The sequence below is a fragment of the Macaca fascicularis genome, chromosome 5 (assembly GCF_037993035.2).
Source record: "Macaca fascicularis isolate 582-1 chromosome 5, T2T-MFA8v1.1".
Lineage (NCBI taxonomy): Eukaryota > Metazoa > Chordata > Mammalia > Primates > Cercopithecidae > Macaca > Macaca fascicularis.
Window position 1 is genome coordinate 144,824,818 of NC_088379.1, and position 19,203 is coordinate 144,844,020.

At 43.7% G+C, this 19,203-nt stretch overlaps 1 protein-coding gene across 12 annotated transcripts in view; it reads left to right on the plus strand.

Annotated features, from left to right (window-relative positions):
* The window catches only part of MGST2 (microsomal glutathione S-transferase 2), a 58,896-nt gene that overhangs the window by 7,994 nt on the left and 31,699 nt on the right, over positions 1-19,203 (plus strand). For 9 of the 12 annotated variants that reach the window (XR_006698016.3, XR_006698018.3, XR_006698019.3 and 6 more), the window contains exon 2: positions 4,445-4,544. Coding sequence is in view for 3 of the 12 variants with exons in the window: in XM_015450496.3 (XP_015305982.1) it covers positions 4,445-4,544 (100 nt within the window). In the remaining 9 variants the exon portion in view is untranslated. Of the gene's footprint in view, positions 1-4,163; positions 4,201-4,444; positions 4,545-19,203 lie in introns of those variants that run through there. The other 3 variants (XR_012435123.1, XR_012435124.1, XM_045391862.2) reach the window with 1 other exon arrangement.

Sequence of the window (19,203 nt, forward strand, 5' to 3'; positions counted from 1 at the left end):
CATTTCAGGAAAGCAGAAGGTAATGGAAAAATAATAAATCAATCCTTGGAGGTTATACCTTGGTTTGGCCCCAAAAGGCAGGATATCTTGACACAAGGGCTTACAGGCCACAGGTGGATTCAGAGATTCTTTAGTTTGCAGTTGGTTAAGGGAGCAAGGCTTTGTCTAAAATCTTGGGGTCAGCAGAAAGAAATGTTAAGGTTCTAAACTAAAAAGTATCTGAGACAAGTCTCAATCAATTTAGAAATTTTATTTTGCCAGGGTTAAGGATGTGCCTGTGACACAGCCTCAGGGGGTCCTGACAATATGTGCCCAAGGTGGTCATGGCACAGCCTAGTTTTATACATTAGGGAGACATGAGACATCAATTCATCTATGTCAGATGTATGTTGGTTCAATCCGGAAAGGCGAGACAACTCAAAGTGTGTATCCAGGTCATAGGTAGATAGGAGACATTCTTTTGAGTTTCTGACTAGCCTTTTACTGAATCAAAGGAAGCAATCAAATATGTATTTAAGGCGGGTGGATCACTTGAGGTCAGGAGTTCAAGACCAGCCTGGCCAACATGGTGAAACCCCATCTCTACTAAATATACAAAAAACTAGCTGGGCGTGGTGGCACATACCTGTAATCCCAGCTACTCGGGAGGCTGAGGCAGGATAATTGCTTGAACCTGTGAGGTGGAGATTGCAGTGAGCTGAGATCACGCCACTGCACTCCAGCAGAATGAGACTATCTTATTTAGGAATAGAATGGGAGGCAGGTTTGTCCAATGCGTTCCCAGCTTGACTTTTCCCTTTGGCTTAGTGATTTGGGGGTCCCGAGATTTATTTTCCTTTCACAAGGTTTAACCTGTGTGTGTGATTCTCTGCAGGCCCCTCAGGAGGAGATTTAGAACAGGGAATGGTGGTCAGAATTCAGTCCTCAGTTCCCGCTTAGCTGAGGTCTGTGTGACAGTGGTCAGCATTTTCCATCTGGTAGGGGTCCTGGTTTCTGAACCTGTGTTCAACTAAGAACCTGTGTTAAGATGTTGCCTTTAGTTTCTATAGGGAACCGAACATCTTGTAACTCTATCTTATTTGGGTGACTATTATTTAAACTATTATTACCTTCTCGCTTAGCGGGTCTGAAGGCTAGCAAGGTGCTTGGAACTTCCCTTGAAGGAACTCAAGAGTTTTTCTTTATTTCCATGCTTGAGGTGGCTGGCAGGTCCCTAAGAGTGTTCCTTGCCCAGTTTGAATGCCAGAAGTTTATTATGGGGTAAAAAGAGGAAGTTAAGGACAGGAGGCAAGACCTATTGAGGGCTCAAAAACTGACAGAGGAGGAAGTGTGGATGCGGAAGTGAAAGAAGTCCACAGAACTCATCACAAGATGAAGGTGGACCCAGGCATCAGAGTTGATTATCTAATGAAATGAAGGAGAAGAAAGTCATACTGTTTTATAACAGGGAAACTTCGGCAGGCAGGGAGCCATCATCCCCGAAGTTACCTTGTAAAGGGTATCAGAGCCCTGGCAATGGAAAGTGATTGGCCCACAGGGAGTAAGAATTTACCGACAACAGTATAGGTTTGAACAGGAAAGTTTTATTAGATTGAGAGAAAGCTGCAGAAGAATGCAACGGGCTGCCTCAGCGAGAGGACTGAGTGTGCTGGGGGTGGGGGGGGGGATTTTCCTTAGGGGTATTTATGGACCTTAAAGCAAGAGCTTAGGGGTAATTTGGTCCATATTAGCCATGAATGTCATGATGAATGATTACATTTGTAGACATTTTGGTGTCGTAATGTCAGCAAGGGTTGCACAATGAGTTTCGTCATGCATGCATTCCAGAGACGTATAGAGGTAGAGAAAGTCTAGTTACATATAAATTTTAGGGAAAGAAGCCTGAAACTGGCTTTAGATATAGGGAAGATCAATTACTTCTAAACTCCTCGGATGAGGAGTTCGGCCTCTGGATGGTCAGCTTCATGGGCACCAGGTGGTCTTTGCTCTCTTTAGTGGCCCCTCCCTCCTGGCTTCCTCATCTCCAGGCAATCTTTATGTCACTATAGATTCATTTGCATTTTGAGAATTTTATATAAATGAAATTATATGGTAGTACTCTTTTTAAAAAATCCTTGCTTTCATTCAGCATAATTATTTTGAGATTCACTCATTTTTGGGAGTTATCAATAGTTTATTCCTTTTTCTTATTGTTAAGTAGTATCCCATTGTATGGCTCTATCATGGTTTATTTATCTACTCAGTTGTTGATGGACACTCATATGAGTCAGGGTTCTCCAGAGAAACAGAATCAATACATATACTCACACATAGACACACACACACGGAGAATTATTTTAAGGAATTGGCTCACACAACTGTGGGGGCTGGCAAGTCTGAAATCTGCAGGAAAGGCTGGTAGGCAAAAGTTGATGTTACAATCTGGTGTTGAAGGGAGTCTGGAGGCAGAAGTCCTTTCTCTTTGGGGGACCTCAGTCTTACCTCCTAGGGCCTTCAACTGATTGGATGAGGCCCACCCACATTAAGGAGGGTAATCTGCTTTACTCCAAATCAATTGATTTCAATATTAATCACATCTAAAAAAATACCTTCACAGCAACATTTAGGCTGGTGTTTGACCAAACAGCTAGGCACCATATGCTAGCCAAGTTGATGCATAAAATTAGCCATCACAGAGTTGTTCCTGTTACAAACAAAGCTGCTGTGAATATTTGTGTACAATTCTTTGTACTGAAGGAAATAAAAATATTTTACCCAAGATAGATTTCTCTGACAGATTTTGAAATGGCCCTGCAAAGCTGTTTTTTTGTAGGGGAACTTTGCATTGTGGAGAATCTCCGTTAATGCAGCCAGGCCTTCCCTTGTCCAGATCTGGGAGAGATTAATGGAGTCTGACACCTGTAAAGATCTGGAAGGAACACTTACCATCTATTTCCTCTGAGGGGCTACCATCTGTGAGATTTCATCTGCATAACATGACCCCCTCGGCTAGCTGAGCCTCCTCTTCTTCCCCTCCCATATCCTGTCTTGCCACTAAAACCTGACTTACCACCATAATCTGTTTTTTTGGCCATGTTCTGAGCCTGCATTGTTTCTCTGAACCCAAAATATCTGATAAGTCTCAACCAATTTAGAAAGTTTATTTTGTCAAGGTTAAGGACATGCCCGTGACACAGCCTCAGGAGGTCCTGATGACATGTGCCCAAGGTGGTCAGGGTACAGCTTGCTTTTATACATTTCAGAGGGATATGAGACATCAATCAATATGTGCAACATGTACATTGGTTTGGTTCAGGTATGGCAGGAAAACTCAAAGCAGGGGCTTCCAGGTCATAGATAGATAAGAGATAAAGGTTACATTTTTTGAGTCCTTGATAAGCCTTTCACTGAATACACAATTTAGTCTGGCTCAGTGAATCTGCATTTTGTTTTTTTCTAAGATGGAGTTTCACTCTTGTTGCCCAGGCTGGAATGCAATGGCATGATCTCGGCTCACCGCAACCTCTGCCTCCTGGGTTGTGATTATCCTGCCTCAGCCTCCTGAGTAGTTGGAATTACAGGCATGCACCACCATGCCTGGCAAATTTTTTGTATTTTTAGTAGAGACAGGGTTTCTCCATGTTGGTCAGGCTGGTCTCGCTAACTCCCAACCTCAGGTGATCCACCCGCCTCAGCCTCCTAACGTGCTGGGATTACAAGCGTGAGCCACTGACCGGCGCATTTTTACTTAAGCAATCAGATATGCATTTGTCTCAGGTGAGCAGAGGGATGACTTTCACAGCACCTGTGAAGATAAGCGTTTCCTTGTGGGCAATTTGTATTTTGTAGCTATCTTATTTAGGAATTAAAATGGGAGGCTGGTTTGCCTGCTGGAGTTCTCAGCTTGACTTTTCCCTTGGCTTAGTGATTTTGGGGTCCTGAGATTTATTTTCCTATCACATTTCTGTAGCCTCAAGATGGCATATGAATTTCTGTACCTCACTGTGGGGCTGGGTCTTTGTTCTGAAGGCTGCTATGTATACATATGAAATAAATGTGTGTGATCTTTCTTTTAACTTCTGTTAATTAATCTGCCTCATGTCAGTGATTTTCAGTGAACCTCCAGGGGGCCAAGGGCTTTGGCCCCTAGAGTATGGACATACAATTTCGTTTCTCTTAGGGAGATACCTATGAGTGGAATGACTGGGTTATACATTGGAGGTACGTCTAACTAAAAGACTCCCTTCCAAACTGTTTTTCAAAGTGGTTGTACCATCATTGTATGAAAGTTTCAGTTGTTCTCATATCCTCTCCTGTCTGTCTTTTTTAATTGCTATCATCTGTCTTTTTGATTTTAAACATTCTAATAAGTATGTAGTACTATCTAATTGTGATGTAAATTTGCATTTCGCTAATGACTAATGACGTGCCCCATCTTTAACGCAACATTTCCCTTTATTTGCAGGTTATTTTGCTTTGCAAGTTGGAAAGGCAAGATTAAAATACAAAGTTACACCCCCAGCAGTCACTGGGTCACCAGAGTTTGAGAGAGTATTTCGGGCACAGTAAGTAATGCTTCTTCCACCCTTCATGGATCTGTGCCTTTCATAGAGACACAATTCCTGACTAGGGGAAAGGGGTATGGAGAAGACCCTAAGTTCATGTGCAATATCTAGTTATAACAAGTCACTCTTCGCAGCCAAGACTGTTCTCAGAATCCATAAAGTTTGAAGGGTTCGGGACATGAAGTCTCTGCCCACATCTATTACCAATTCAGCAGGGTGTATTTACAGAAAAGGCTGGGATCTCAGGAGGGACTGCTGTGTCTCCCAAGCAGGGTCACTGGGTCAAAGAGGCCCCCTGGAGCCTTGTGAGACCACAACAGTCTGAAGTTGGATTAGTTATGCTACAATTTTCTATCTTCTTTTTTCCTCCCTACTTCAAAACAGGGGTAGATCAGGATTAATCTTCTGCCAGTTTCTCTGTGAACCATTTCTTAAAATCAGAAACCTGTAAGAATGAGAAATCTTGCCAGCTCACATGCATGCACCATGTTTTTGATCATCTTGTGCTCTTGTTTTTCCAGACCCACACAGAATGTTCCACCATAAACATCATGAACTTGCCTGCTGCAAGAATGCTAGGGCGTCCTTTATATTTCATCCCCCAAAATAAGTGCTTTAAGAAACATTTCATGCATCACTACTGATATATCATTGGGTTCTTTGGTTACAATCTTGGGGTTTTTCATATATGTTTACTAGTGAGATTGGCCTGTACTTTGCCTTTCTTGTCTGGTTCTTGTCTCATTTTGATACAGATGAACCTAGTCTCAAATGAGTTGGAGGAAGCATCCTGTTCTATTTTCTCAGATAACTTTTCTTTTTTTTTGAGATGGAGTCTTACTCTGTCATGCAGGCTGGAGTGCAGTGGCGCAATCTCGGCTCACTGCAAACTCCGCCTCCCGGGTTCACACCATTCTCCTGCCTCAGCCTCCCAAGCAGCTGGGACCACAGGCGACTGCCACCATGCCCGGCTAATTTTTTGTGTTTTTAGTAGAGACAAGGTTTCACCATGTTAGCCAGGGTGGTCTCGATCTCCTGACTTTGCGATCCGCCCACCTCAGCCTCCCAAATTGCTGGGATTACACTGTGCCCAGCCTCTTCTCAGAGAATTTTAATAAGGTTGGAAGAGTGTATTCCTTCAAGGTTGTATAGAACTTGCCTTAAAATAATCTGGGCCTGATGTTTTTCTTGTGGAAAATTTTTAAATTATGGGATTTGCATTGTTTAATGATTATTGGACTAGGCAGGCTTTTTATTACATCTTGAATCAATTTTGGCAGGCCTTGGTCCTTGAGATGATAACAGTGGTCTCTTGATTACCCACTTGCTCCAAGGCGGGTTTTACAGACTACTCCCTAGGCTTGAAAGTGTGGGGTGAATACCACCGGGAGTACACGAGATAATTGTAAGAGGTGTGTAGCCTTGGTTTTAAATGACATTGAACTACATGATGAGGAGTCATTCTCATCTCAATTGTCTTTGAATCCTTATGTTTATATCAAGTGGAAAGTATTGGTTTGGAGCCAGCATGTCCCACACCTCAAAATTAATGTTTATTTTTATCAAAGTTATACATGTACATGATCTGAAAATAAAGTGGAATTACAGGTTTTATGACAACAAATAACTCTTTCTTGTCCCTACCTCCCCTCACCCTCTATTCCTAGAGGTAACCCCTTTTGACTACTACTTTGGGTATTTACTTCTGTATTTCTAAACATTATACTTTCACTGCTATTTATTGATTCACAAATTTTAGACATTGTCAATTGGCTTCTTTTCATGGAAGAAAGAATTTCATGCTCCTTTACTTCCTCTTTTCCTTACCTCATCCTTCCAGTAACATTATATCACTCTGTTGAGTTAAACCAATAGCCAATGTTTATATTATTGTGATTAAGAAAATAATGTTGAAAGCAGAGCCATATAGTATACTGTGGTTACATTTCCTTCTTGTGCAATTTTTTTTCCCCTAGGGTTAATAATTGTCTCTTTGTTTCTTTGTTTGCTTAGTTTCATGCCCAAATCTTCTGCAGAACTGAAAATCTCCTTTCATTACATTCAAATGCATTAGATAATCTAGTAATACGTTTTTCTGTCTTGAAGTCATTTCTGCCTGAGTCCTCCACTTTTTGCTCCAAGCTGCGGGATGCTCTTGGTGCTTGCTGCACAGCTGCTGTCCTGGGACTCCTGTCACCATCCTAGAAATTTCCCTTATACTCTCCTGATTTGGATTTCCTGGACCTCCTGTTTTCCTGTTTATTGGCCTTCTCTCTTATTTTAGTGAAGTGTGCCCTTCAGAAGCTTCCTGAGAGAGGGTGAATGTTTGGTAAAGTTTTGAGACTTCACATATCTGAAAATGCACCTTTATCTTGCCTCACAGTTAAGGGATGGCTTGGTTTCATACATTTCTGTATTAGAAATCCTTACCCTCAGAGTTTTTGAAAAAGTTTGCTTCATGACTTCCTAGTTTCCGTTGATATTATTGAAATGTTCTGTGCTATTCTGATTCTGGACCTTTTGTTTGGAAACTATGGAAGCTTCAGGATCTTGCCCGGCCTGCTGTCCCAAGATGTTAATAGCATTGTGCTTGTTGAGAGACTTTTTCTTCACTGTGCTCAACCCCAGGTGAGGCCTTTTCACAGCCTGAAAACTCCCGTCCTTCTGTTTTAGAATTTTTTTTAGTTTTAAGACAGGGTCTCACTCTGTCGCCTTGGCTGAAGTACAGTGGCATGATCTCAGCTCACTGCAGCCTTGACCTGCCAGGCTCAGGCAATCCGCCTACCTCTGCCTCCTTAGTATCTGGGACTACAGGTCCGTGCTACCATGCCCTGCTAATATTTATATTTTTTGGTAGAGATGAGGTTTCACCTTGTTGCCCAGGCTGGTCTCGAACTTCTGGGCTCAAGCAATCTGCCCACCTCAGCCTCCCAAAGTGCTGGGACTACAAGTGTGAGCCACTACTCCTGGCCCAGAATATTTTTAAATATTATTTTTTCCCCCAAATTTCCTCTCCTTCATTTTCTCTGTTCTTTCATTCTTAAAACACACACTAGTTGTGTGTTAACCTCCAGGACTGATCCTCTAGTTTTCTTTTATCTTCAGGTTTTCATATTTTTGAATTTTTGTTCTTTCAGAGGAATTTCTTCAACTTCTAACTTTTTATTGAAATTTCAGATATCATAATTTTAATTTCCAGTAACTTATTTTTATTCTCGGATTGTTTTTTAGTTGTTGGTACTGATGTTAAGCCATCATTTTTTTATTTCATTGATGCAGTTGATTCTCTCATATTTGAGGATTTTAGTTATTATTTAAAAAATTCTCTGTAACATTTCTGTTTCTTCCAAGTATCTTCTTGTATTTTTTTGCCTTTGTCTTTCATTTGTATTTATTATTTACCCATTAAATATTTATTGAGCACCTCTGTGTACTGGGCATTGTTGTCATAGCTTGGCCTAGATCCATGAACAAATCCGACAAAAATCCTTGCCCTCTTGGAGTTTGCTGAGGAAGCCAGAAAATAAACAATAAGCAGATGATATTATAAGAAAATAATATAAGCTGGGTATAGTAGCTCACACCTGTAATCCCAGGGACTCAGGAGGCCCAGATGGCAGGACTGCTTGAGACCAGAAGTTCAAGAGCAGCCTGGGCAACATAACAAGAGCCCGCTCTCTCTATTGAAAAAAAAATTAAAAAATTAGCCACGTGTGGGTGCATACCTGTAGTCCTAGCTACTTGGGAGGCTAAGGTGGGAGGACTGGTTGAGCCCAGGAGTTCAAGGCTTCAGTGAGCTTTGATCATGCCACTATACTCCAGCCTGGGCAACAGAGAAAGACTCCAACTCAAAATAAAAGAGAACATCATATATTATGTTAGAAGGCAATCGGTGCTAAAAAAAAGAAAACAAAAAAAGATAGCATTGTAAGAGGGTATGGGATGGGTTCCTGGGGGGTGAGTTGGTGGTTTGTGATGTCCAATAGGGCCATGGATGTAGGTCCTGCTGAGAAGATGGCATTTGTGAACATGTAGAGAAAGAGCTCTTGGGTCAGAGAGAATAGTCAGGGAAAAGCCCTTAACTGGGGATACACCTAGTGGGTTAGTCAGGAGGTCAGGGGGCTGCAGAGGAGGAGCCTGGCAGGGAGTGGGAGGAGGTCAAGTCAGAGAGGTCAGAGATGGCTGCGTCACACTGAGCCTTAAAGGCCACTGTAGGGGACTTTGGCTTTTCTCTGAGTGAAATGGAAAGTCATGACAGGGTTTTAAGCAAAGAGTGACATGATCTTTTATTTTATTTTATTTATTTTTATTTTTATTTTTTTTTGAGACGGAGTCTTACTCTGTCGCCCAGGGCTGGAGTGCAGTGGCCGGATCTCAGCTCACTGCAAGCTCCGCCTCCCGGGTTTACGCCATTCTCCTGCCTCAGCCTCCCGAGTAGCTGGGACTACAGGCGCCCACCACCTCGCCCGGCTAGTTTTTTGTATTTTTTAGTAGAGACGGGGTTTCACTGTGTTAGCCAGGAAGGTCTTGATCTCCTGACCTCGTGATCCGCCCGTCTCGGCCTCCCAAAGTGCTGGGATTACAGGCTTGAGCCACCGCGCCCGGCGATCTTATATTTTAAAAGGAGAATTCTGTTTGCTTTGCTGAGAAGAGTCTGTATGGAGGCATTGGTAGAAGCACAAAATTCATTTAGAAAGCTATAGCAAAATTCATTTAGAAATCTATATAGAGATGATGGTAGCTGTGTTGCAGAATTTTTGCTCCTTAGTTCAGCTAAAACTGGGTTCCTGTCACATGGCCAGGAAAGATTAGGCGTGCTGACACATTGAAGGGTGAGTAGAGCAGAATTTATTGGATGTAAAGGAAAAAACAAAAGAAAAAGAAACTCTCAGCAAAGCGAGAGGGGGTCCTACTCACAGGCCCCTGCCTCGCAGGTTGATTCCAGGTCACCATCCACGAGCTGGAGACCAGGCTCCTCCCCCTGCACAAGGTGTGAACTTCCTGTGGCTCCTCCCCGTTCCCCCAGTGAGCGTGCGGGCTTTATTCAGGAAGAATCAGTCTGGAAAGGGTGGGCGAACAGGGGCACTTCTCCCTCAGGGTGGCGGGTTTCATGCTGGATGAGCAGTCCGGCCTTTCAGCCTTCAGGCTTTTTTAGAGTTGAGGGTGGGGTTTCACCAGGGACCCTTGGCTGTCTCCTGTCTCTGTCAGCTAGAGCCAGGGAGATAGCAGTGAAATGATGGCAAGTGGTCAGGTTCTGGATATATTTTGAGGGTAGACTCAATAGAATTTTCTGACATAATGAATGTGAAGTGTGAGAACAGTCAAGAATGGTTCTTGGATTATTGGCCTGAGCATCCATCCCAAAGGATGATGTTGTGATGATCTGAGACAGAGAAGGCTGCAGGAGAAGCGGTTTTGGGGAAGTATTAGGAGGTTCGGTCTTGACGTGTTGTGTTTGAGATGTGGCTTATGCTACCATCAAGGAGAGGCCTTAAGCATTATGATCTACTAAGCTATTTGGATTGTTTATGATTGCATCATAAACTGACAAATACATTGTTGGTTACACCTCCAAGCAGAGAGGCAGCTGGATAAAAAAATCTGCATTTTAAGACAGAGATCTGAGCTGGAAATATAAATTCAGGAGTCATTGGCACAGGAAGATGATTTACAGCCATGAGACTGGATAAAATCACTTAGGGGAGTGTGTGTAGGTGTATTATTCCGTTTTCACGCTGCTGATAAAGACATACCGGGGACTGAGCAATTTAAAAAACAAAGAGGTTTAATTATACTTACAGTTCCATGTGGCTGGGGAAGCCTCACAATCATGGAGAAAGGCAAGTCACATCTTACACGGATGGCAGCAGGCAAAAAAAGAGAGCTTGTGCAGGGGAAATGCCTCTTTTAAAAACTATCAGATTTTTTTTTTTTTTTTTTTGAGGTGGAGTTTCACTCTGTCGCTCAGGCTGGAGTACAGTGGCCGCAATCTTGGCTCGCTGCAACCTCCACCTCCCAAGTTCAAGCAATTCTTGTGCCTCAGCCTCCTGAGCACTGGAATTACAGGTGCCTGCCACCATGCCTAGCTCATTTTTTGTACTTTTAGTAGACACAGGGTTTCACCATGTTGACTGGGCTGGTCTCGAATACCTGAACTCAGGTGATCCGACTGTCTTGGCCTCCCAAAGTGTGGTGGGATTACAGGTATGAGCCACCGTATCCGGCCTAAAACCATCAGATCTTGTGAGACATATTCACTGTCATAAGAATAGCATGGGAAAGACTTGCCCCTATGATTCAATTACTCCTGCCAGGACCCTCCCACAACACATGGGAATTCAAGATGAGACTGGGGTGGGGACACAGCCAAACCATATCAGTAGGTAAAGAAGAAAAGAGGACTGAGCCCTGATGGCATTAGGAGGTCAAGATGATGACAAGGGTCCTGCAGAAAGATCTGAATAAAGGAGATCTTAGGGGTTTTACCCAAACATCAGGTATTAATAATTCTCAACTGGCTGTTAAGAAAGAGGCATTAGAGAGTGATGTGGAAGCTCCATGTGCATGGCTGGGGCTTACGATTGGTCAGGAGGCAGCTTTTTTCTGGAGAACCCCCAAAGTATCTGTAGGTAATCTTCCTGGTACCACTCGGTTTCTCTAGAGACAACTCTTTAAACCTCCTTCAGCAGTTGAAGGAAAGAGGGTTGGAGATAGGATAATAGGCCTGACTTTTGAGAGTGCAGTAGGTGGCCGGGCACGGTGGCTCAAGCCTGTAATCCCAGCACTTTGGGAGGCCGAGACGGGTGGATCACGAGGTCAGGAGATCGAGACCATCCTGGCTAACACGGTGAAACCCCATCTCTACTAAGAAATACAAAAAAAAACTAGCCGGGCGAGGTGGCGGGCGCCTGTAGTCCCAGCTACTTGGGAGGCTGAGGCCGGAGAATGGCGTGAACCCGGGAGGCGGAGCTTGCAGTGAGCTGAGATCCGGCCACTGCACTCCAGCCTGGGCTACAGAGTGAGACTCCGTCTCAAAAAAAAAAAAAAAAAAAAAAAGAGAGTGCAGTAGGTAAAGACAGGAAGGTTTTTCGACTGTGCAGTGTGCAGCATGCAGATTCTGACTGTTTTCAGGACAGAATTTTACCCCCACCCTCTATTGTTCCTGAAGTCCCCAATAGCCTCTGGTTCTGTTTCTCCAGGCAATAAGCCTCCCACCTCCTGTGATGGGGAGCAGGGTGGGGCTCAGGAGTGGGAAGCATAGGTGGAGGGCAGCTAAGCCCTCCTTATTCAGTCTTTCAACCACTCTTATGTTCCAGCCTTTGGCCTCTAAGGTACGTGGGGTGCCCAATTCCTGAGCTTCTTTTGATTCTGGGGTAAGGATGGTCTCAGTCTTCATGGCTTCTTCCTTCAGCAGGCACGTAGGTTTCGGCTTTCTGCACTCTACCAGTCCAGCCACTGTTCCTCCATATGCTGTCTTTCCTGCACAAATTTGCTAATGTCTCTCTTCCACTCTTGAGAGCTTGTTTGGAGGTTCTAGCAGGAGGGCGTAGCTACTCATATACCCTTGACTGAAAACTGGTCCTCCTGTATCGAGGATGGCCGTCCTCTTTGACTGAGCATGCAGCTTTGGGAGGGACACACATGGAGTGGGGAGGGAGGAAGGGAACACCCACCTAGCCAGCCAGATCAGCTGAATCAACCTGGCAATTGATGGGGTGACCGATGTTGCAGCCAGATCACCTTCACTTCCTCTCTCTTATTCTTGTGATCTGCTCTCATTCTCTTTGTTCTTGATTACTTATATCTATTTTTTTTTTCTTTTACCAGCATTTTAGTGAAGCTGCAGAAGTGAGGAGAAATGAATATGGGTTCTATCTGCCATGTTTAGCAGGAAGTCATCACCACATGTTTTTGACATCCTGTGCACACCCATTTTCCCTTGTCAACAAAAAGAGTCAAACGCTATAAAATACTTAAAGAGATTTATGTATGTATTTATTTATTTTTTAGACAGAATCTCACTCTGTCGCTGAGACTGGCATGGAATGGCGCAATCTTGGCTCACTGCAACCTCCCCTTCCTGGGTTCAAGCAATTCTTTTGCCTTAGTCTCCCAAGTAGCTGGGACTACAGGCACGTGCCACCACACCCGGCTAATTGTTATATTTTTTTTTTTTTTTTTTTGAGACGGAGTCTCGCTCTGTCACCCAGGCTGGAGTGCGGTGGCGGGATCTCTGCTCACTGCAAGCTCCGCCTCCCGGGTTTACGCCATTCTCCTGGCTCAGCCTCCCGAGTAGCTGGGACTACAGGCGCCCGCCACCTCGCCCGGCTAGTTTTTTGTACTTTTTAGTAGAGACGGGGTTTCACCGTGTTAGCCAGGATGGTCTCGATCTCCTGACCTCGTGATCCGCCCGTCTCGGCCTCCCAAAGTGCTGGGATTACAGGCTTGAGCCACCGCAATTGTTATATTTTTAGTAGAGACAGGTTTTCACCATGTTGGCCAGGCTGGTCTCAAAGTCCTGACCTCAAGTGATCCACCCTCCTCGGCCTCCCAAAGTGCTGGGATTACACGCATGAGCCACCACACCCAGCCTGAAGAGGTTTATTCTGAGTCAAATATCAGTGATCATAGCCCATGCCACAGCCCTCAGGAGGTCCTGAGAACACGTGCCCAGTTTGGTTGGGGTGCAACTTGGCTTTATACATTTTAGGGAGATATGAAACTTCAATAAAATACATTTAAGAAATACATTGGTTTTGTCCAGAAAAGTGGGACAATGTGAAGTGGGGTGGGGTGGGGGCAGGGGGCTTCCAGCTTAAAGGTAGATTTAAAATTTTTTCTGGTTGACAACTGGTTGAGTTTATCTAAAGACCTGGGATCAGCAGAAGGGAATGTCTGGGTTAAGATAAAGGATTATGGAGACCAAAGTTCTTATTTGCAGAGGAAGCCTTCAGATACTAGGCTTCAGAGAGAATAGCTTGTAAAATGTTTCTTATCAGACTTAAAGTCCGTGTTGCTGTTAATGCTGAAGAGGTATAAGGGGGTATGTCCGACTCTCACTTTCCATCATGACCTGAAACAGCCTCTCAGGTTAAATTTTAAAAGAGCCCCGGCTGGGGAGGAAGTCCATTCAGATGGCTGGGGGGCCTTAGAATTTAATTTTTGGTTTATACCCTATTCGACAGAGAAAGAGTCTCATGCTCAGAGCCTTCAGCAATCAATAGTGTCTAACTAGAATTTTAGTAACTTTTTGTTTTCATTGGGTTTATTTTTATACTTATCCTTTATTTAGAAAGTTATACTCTGTCCGCACTTGTAATAATATAAAATTTGTTTTTTCCTAATTTCAGCAAAAATAAGCTGATTTGTAGAAAGATAGTGCTACATTAAAAGGCTAAAACTTTGACAGTGTTAGGTTAATGCTTGAAGTTTGGGAGACACTATGCTATTTATAAAAATCATCACAGGAAGAAATTCCAGATCTTCCCACTTTGTCTTTCATGATCTGAAAATTTCTTGTTGGAAACTACTGGGTATCCAGTAGGCTAAGTCCCTGGGCCACTTCTTGGTTCTATTTTTATTCTCATAGTTTCCACAAATTTGACTTTCTTTGAAGTTATTTTGCTCTCCCTCCTCTTCTATATCTGGATTCCTCTTGTCCCAGGAATAAAACTGAACACCACTTCCAAGTATTTCTCTCCAGTTACTATTTATAAAGTAAGTACTGTATACAAACCCAGTTTCCTTGTTAGAAATGTTTTGCTTTGTTGGATTAATCATGGTAGAACAGAGAGTGGTTAAAAAATGACGATCAATAATCAGGACAGATTTGGAGCCAGGAAATACCTTGAGCAACCACACAGCAATTGTTCCCCTGGTTTCTCACTGAAGAATGATTGGGGATGGCTCCACTCCATACTTCGAATTTCTTTTTGAATTTTCCACAGCCGTAGCCCAATTTTTGCCTTAGATTCTAAGGTGTAGGATGAATCAGGCCAAACCAGATCAGAGTCATTGCTTGCAAAGCCATTTAGACTTTCTCTGAAGTAGTTAGAGCAGAATTCCCTGGAATAACAGTTCAGTCCAAAGCCTACTTGGTTATCTGTTCTTTTTCCTGGAGGAGGAATGCACTGTCTTTTCTGGCCCTCCTGGACCAGAAGCGCTGGTTTCCCTTTGCCTCTTTGGAAGGACTTATCGCTTAGAGGTCTGGCCTTTTCCCTACTCTTTTCTCCTGCTGATTTTGCCCTCAGCATAGCCAAGAAGCCCAAAGTTATGACTAATTCTATCTTTAGGTGGACCTCGACATCTCATCAGCAGTCACTTCAAGGTTCACTGATCCTAAAGGACTGTTTCTTGTTCGAAGGTCATCTCAGGCTAGGTATCTATTTGTGAGCAGAGCTGATATGGAGTCCAGCCTTTCTGAGTTACTAGCCCTGGGCTCCTTAGAATCTCCACCCACTTCCTCTTCCCTTCCCTTCCTTACAGGAGACGACTTACAGATGACAGTCTCTAGAGTCTTGCTGTCTTTCACAATTTTTTAAAATTGTGAAAATAGTAACTATAATTTCACCAAGGACCGTTCCTTTATGTTATTGCTGAACTTAGAAAATTCTATCTTGTCTAATCTGAGCACCTTGATCCCTTTAGAGGAAAGTCATTTTATAAAATCTAAAAAGTAGATCCAAGTAATAAATCGATCTTCTTGCAATTTAAATACATTTCCTCTGATTCTGCCTTCACTGGAAGGGGAGAATAGCTGCTGACCTCACTCCTTTTCATGTGCTGAAAGACCATTATTAAGCATCTTTTATCTTTTGGATTTTGAGGCTAGGGAGCACTAATTCTTCACCTTTTTTTCTCCAACCATTTAGAAATTTTGGTTCTCTTTAGACAAAAATTTTTAATATTCTTTCTAAACCTGGAGTCTAGATGTGTATCTAGTATAATAATGCTTTCTTTGGTGCTGGTAAAGGCAGAAGAATTGCCTCTTAGTTCTTGCAAATGCACTCCTATTTGCTTAATGCTGAATTATTCAGTTCCTATTCCAAAATTAACCTGCCATAAGGCACAGGTAAGCCTAATCATCGTGGATCTTGGTACCCTTTAGAAATATTAGCCTTTTCTCACTCTACTGTGATTCTGGGTTTTTTTGTTTTTTTTTGTTTTACATTTTATGAACTTTTCAATGTCATTTTGAATTCTGATTCTGAAATTTGGAAATTAAAACGAGTGACCTTAATGCATGTCTAAAAACTATGGAGAAAGGAAAATTTACAAGAATAGTGATTTCTCAGATATTCTGCAACTATAAGATTACATTAATGTGGGCCACTGACTTTTGCAATGAGTGGAAAAAAGTAGAAGAAAAAGAGACAGTAAACATATTACTATTTTCTTACAAGCGTAACCATCATGGACAATAGCAGAAAGCACTAGATGCCCTTATCCCCTCACTTATCATAAAGGGCTAGGGGCTGGGTGCAGTGGCCCATGCCTGTAATCCCAGCACTTTTGGGAGGCCAAGGCGGGTGGATCACTTGAGGTCAGGAGTTCAGGACCAGCCTGGCCAACATGGTGAAACCTCATCTCTATTAAAAAATACAAAAATTAGCTGGGCGTGGTGGCACCTGCCTGTAATCCCAGCTACTCGGGAGGCTGAGGCAGGAGAATCATTTTAACCCAGGAGGCAGAGGTTGCAGTGAGCTGAGATCACGCCACTGCACTCCAGCCTGGGTGACAGAGTGAGACTCCATCTCAAAAAAAAAAAAAAAATAAAAAAATAAAAAGGGATCTCCCAAAATGACGGAGTGACTCTGTGTGATGAGCTCCTCAAACTCCATTGTCCTTGCAGATACCAAGCAGCATCTGTCACATAAGCCGGGAGATTCTCCAAGTGATCAGGGGACAAGAAGGAGCTGGGATGCAGAGGAAATGCAAATCTCCCTTCCCTGCATGCTCTTCGTGTTCCCTACAAGCAGCAACACTGAAGGGCAGTGGTGGGACTCATGCCCTCCTGCCACCAGCCACCACCTACCTATTGTGTCCCCACTCAGAGTTACTTGACAAGGAGCAATTTAGACAGTTACACATCTCTATAAAAAGATTAACTCCAGCAACCTCTCATCCCAAGCCTTTTCTGAGCATATTAACCTGTTGCTCTGATCCCAGTCAGTGTAATCATCCAAAAGACCGCCCGGGGCCAAAGTCAGAAGACCAAGGCCAGGTCATCCATTCAGAGTACAAGCGGCTCATGGCAGTGTGCAGCCCACTGCTTCAGTGAGTCACCTAAACAAGAGGAGAAAGAATCAGGAGCAAACAAAAAACCTGCAAGAAGCAAACCTCCTTTGAATTGCTTTGTCTGTTTTTATTTAGAAAAAGATCTACTATGAGCATGGCATTAGAAATGGCTCCTGAGGTTTTCCCTTAGGAGAATGTTTCATATTTTCTGAACAAAGTTGTTGCAAGCAAAGTTGCATATTGTGTTCATTGGACACCGTCAAATAGAAAAATATTCATAAAAAGTTTTAGGCCACAGGTCTCCCAAGTGATGTGCCCACATTGAAGGAATACACTAAGTAATCCACTGGGAGGGTGAGGAAAATATTGGAGCATCTGTTTATACTGATTCTTAAAATCCTATCCTTTAATTAAAAAAAATTTTTTTTGAGACAGAGCCTTGCTCTGTTGCCCAGGCTGGAGTGCAGAGGTGTGATCTTGGCTCACTGCAATCTCCGCCTCCTGGGTTCAAGCGATTCTTCTGCCTCAGCCTCCTGAGTAGCTGGGACTACAGGCACGTGCCACCATGCTCGGCTAATTTTTGTATTTTTAATAGAGTCAAGGTTTCACCATATTGGCCAGGTTGGTCTTGAACTCCTGACGTCAAGTGATCCACCTGCCTCGACCTCCCAAAGTGCTAGGATTACAAGCATGAGCCACTGCTCCTGGCCCTAAATTTTTTTTTTTTTTTTTTTTTTTTTTGAGACGGAGTCTCGCTCTGTCGCCCAGGCTAGAGTGCAGTGGCCGGATTTCACCTCACTGCAAGCTCCGCCTCCCGGGTTTATGCCATTCTCCTGCCTCAGCCTCCCGAGTAGTTGGGACTACAGGTGCCCGCCACCTCACCCGGCTAGTTTTTTGTATTTTTTAGTAGAGACGGGGTTTCACCGTGTTAGCCAGGCTGGTCTCGATCTCCTGACCTCGTGATCCGCCCGTCTCGGCCTCCCAAAGTGCTGGGATTACAGGCTTGAGCCACCGCGCCCGGCCAGCCCTAAATTTTTAAAAAAAATTTTTATGTTTTTATAGAGATGAGGTCTCACTGTGTTGCCCAGGCTGGTCTCAAACTCCTGGCTCAAATGATCCTCCTGCCTCTGCCTCCCAAAGGCCCAGGATTATAGGCATGAACCAGCTTCCTGGCCCTCCATCCTTTAATTTTTATGTTTGTTTTATAATGAATATGATATTCTTTTCCAGTTGAATGTATTAGCTGTGCTAATAGATAAATCCCAGATTTTCCATGGTTTAACACAGTGGAAGTTCATGTCCTGCTCAAGTACGGTCCTGTAAGGGCCTCCTCTGCTACAGGAGGATGTGTGCATATTTTTATGGGGCTGTGCAACTGTTAGGGCTATGCAATCAGAAAAGTTTGGAGAGTAGTGTTGAAGGAACTGCCAGATTTGGAGCTGCCAGGCCACAATTTGATTCTTTTCCCCACCCCCAAATAACATAAACTTTGTAGTATACTTACTGACTGAGACAAGGCCCAAATAGCACTTAGTTTGGGGCCATCCTCACTGCTCCTGGCTACCAGATCCAGGTGGGAATGCACAGTAGTCCTGAGCCCCCAGGGCCCAGGCTCCATGGTATTGGGATGGACAACAAGGGGTCTCAGCAGCTTTAACTACTCAATCTCCACAGTGCCCACTGGACTGTCCCTTAGAGTGACCAACTCTTTCCAGTGCTTCTGGGTCTTACCCAGTTTTAGCACTTAAAGCTCCATGTCCCCCTAAATTCCTCAGTCCCAGACAAATGAAGATCGCTTTCATGGGAAGCTTCCATATCAAAGGAGCATGGGATTGTTCAAAGAGGGCTCTCACCAGGGAATGAGTAGACACAGCCTGTTTTCCCATGGACAGCCTGTTTCTCCAATATGGACATGCAGGAGAGGAGACAGTGGTCATAATCAACTATACCCCCTGTTCTCACAGGCAGGGAAATTGACAGCTGCTGCAGGCTGTTTGCTGTTCCATTTGGGAAATTTTCCTGAGGATCCCCTGTAATAAGAGGATAGAATATATCTGCCTTCATGACTTAAAAGAGGCTATACATTATTTTCATGTTGGTTTTCATGTCAGTGAAACTGTAATTAGCCACTGACAGGATTGTCAGGAAGTAATTTTCAGAGTTTGGTCCCCTTGAGTTAAACATGCCTGCTGACAGCTTACTGAGGACGTGTTATTGTGGGGATACCATCCAGGCCTGGAGGGACCCAGAATCAGGCAGAAGGATGCGGTCACATGGCGGAGGGACTGGAGGAGGTGACAATTAGCAGGTAGAATGGGATTCCAGGTATTTCAAGGCCAAGCAATACTTGGTGCTTTCACCAGGCAGGCAGCAGGGAAGACTGTCGGCAACAAACAGGGCACCCAACTGGCGGTCACATAAT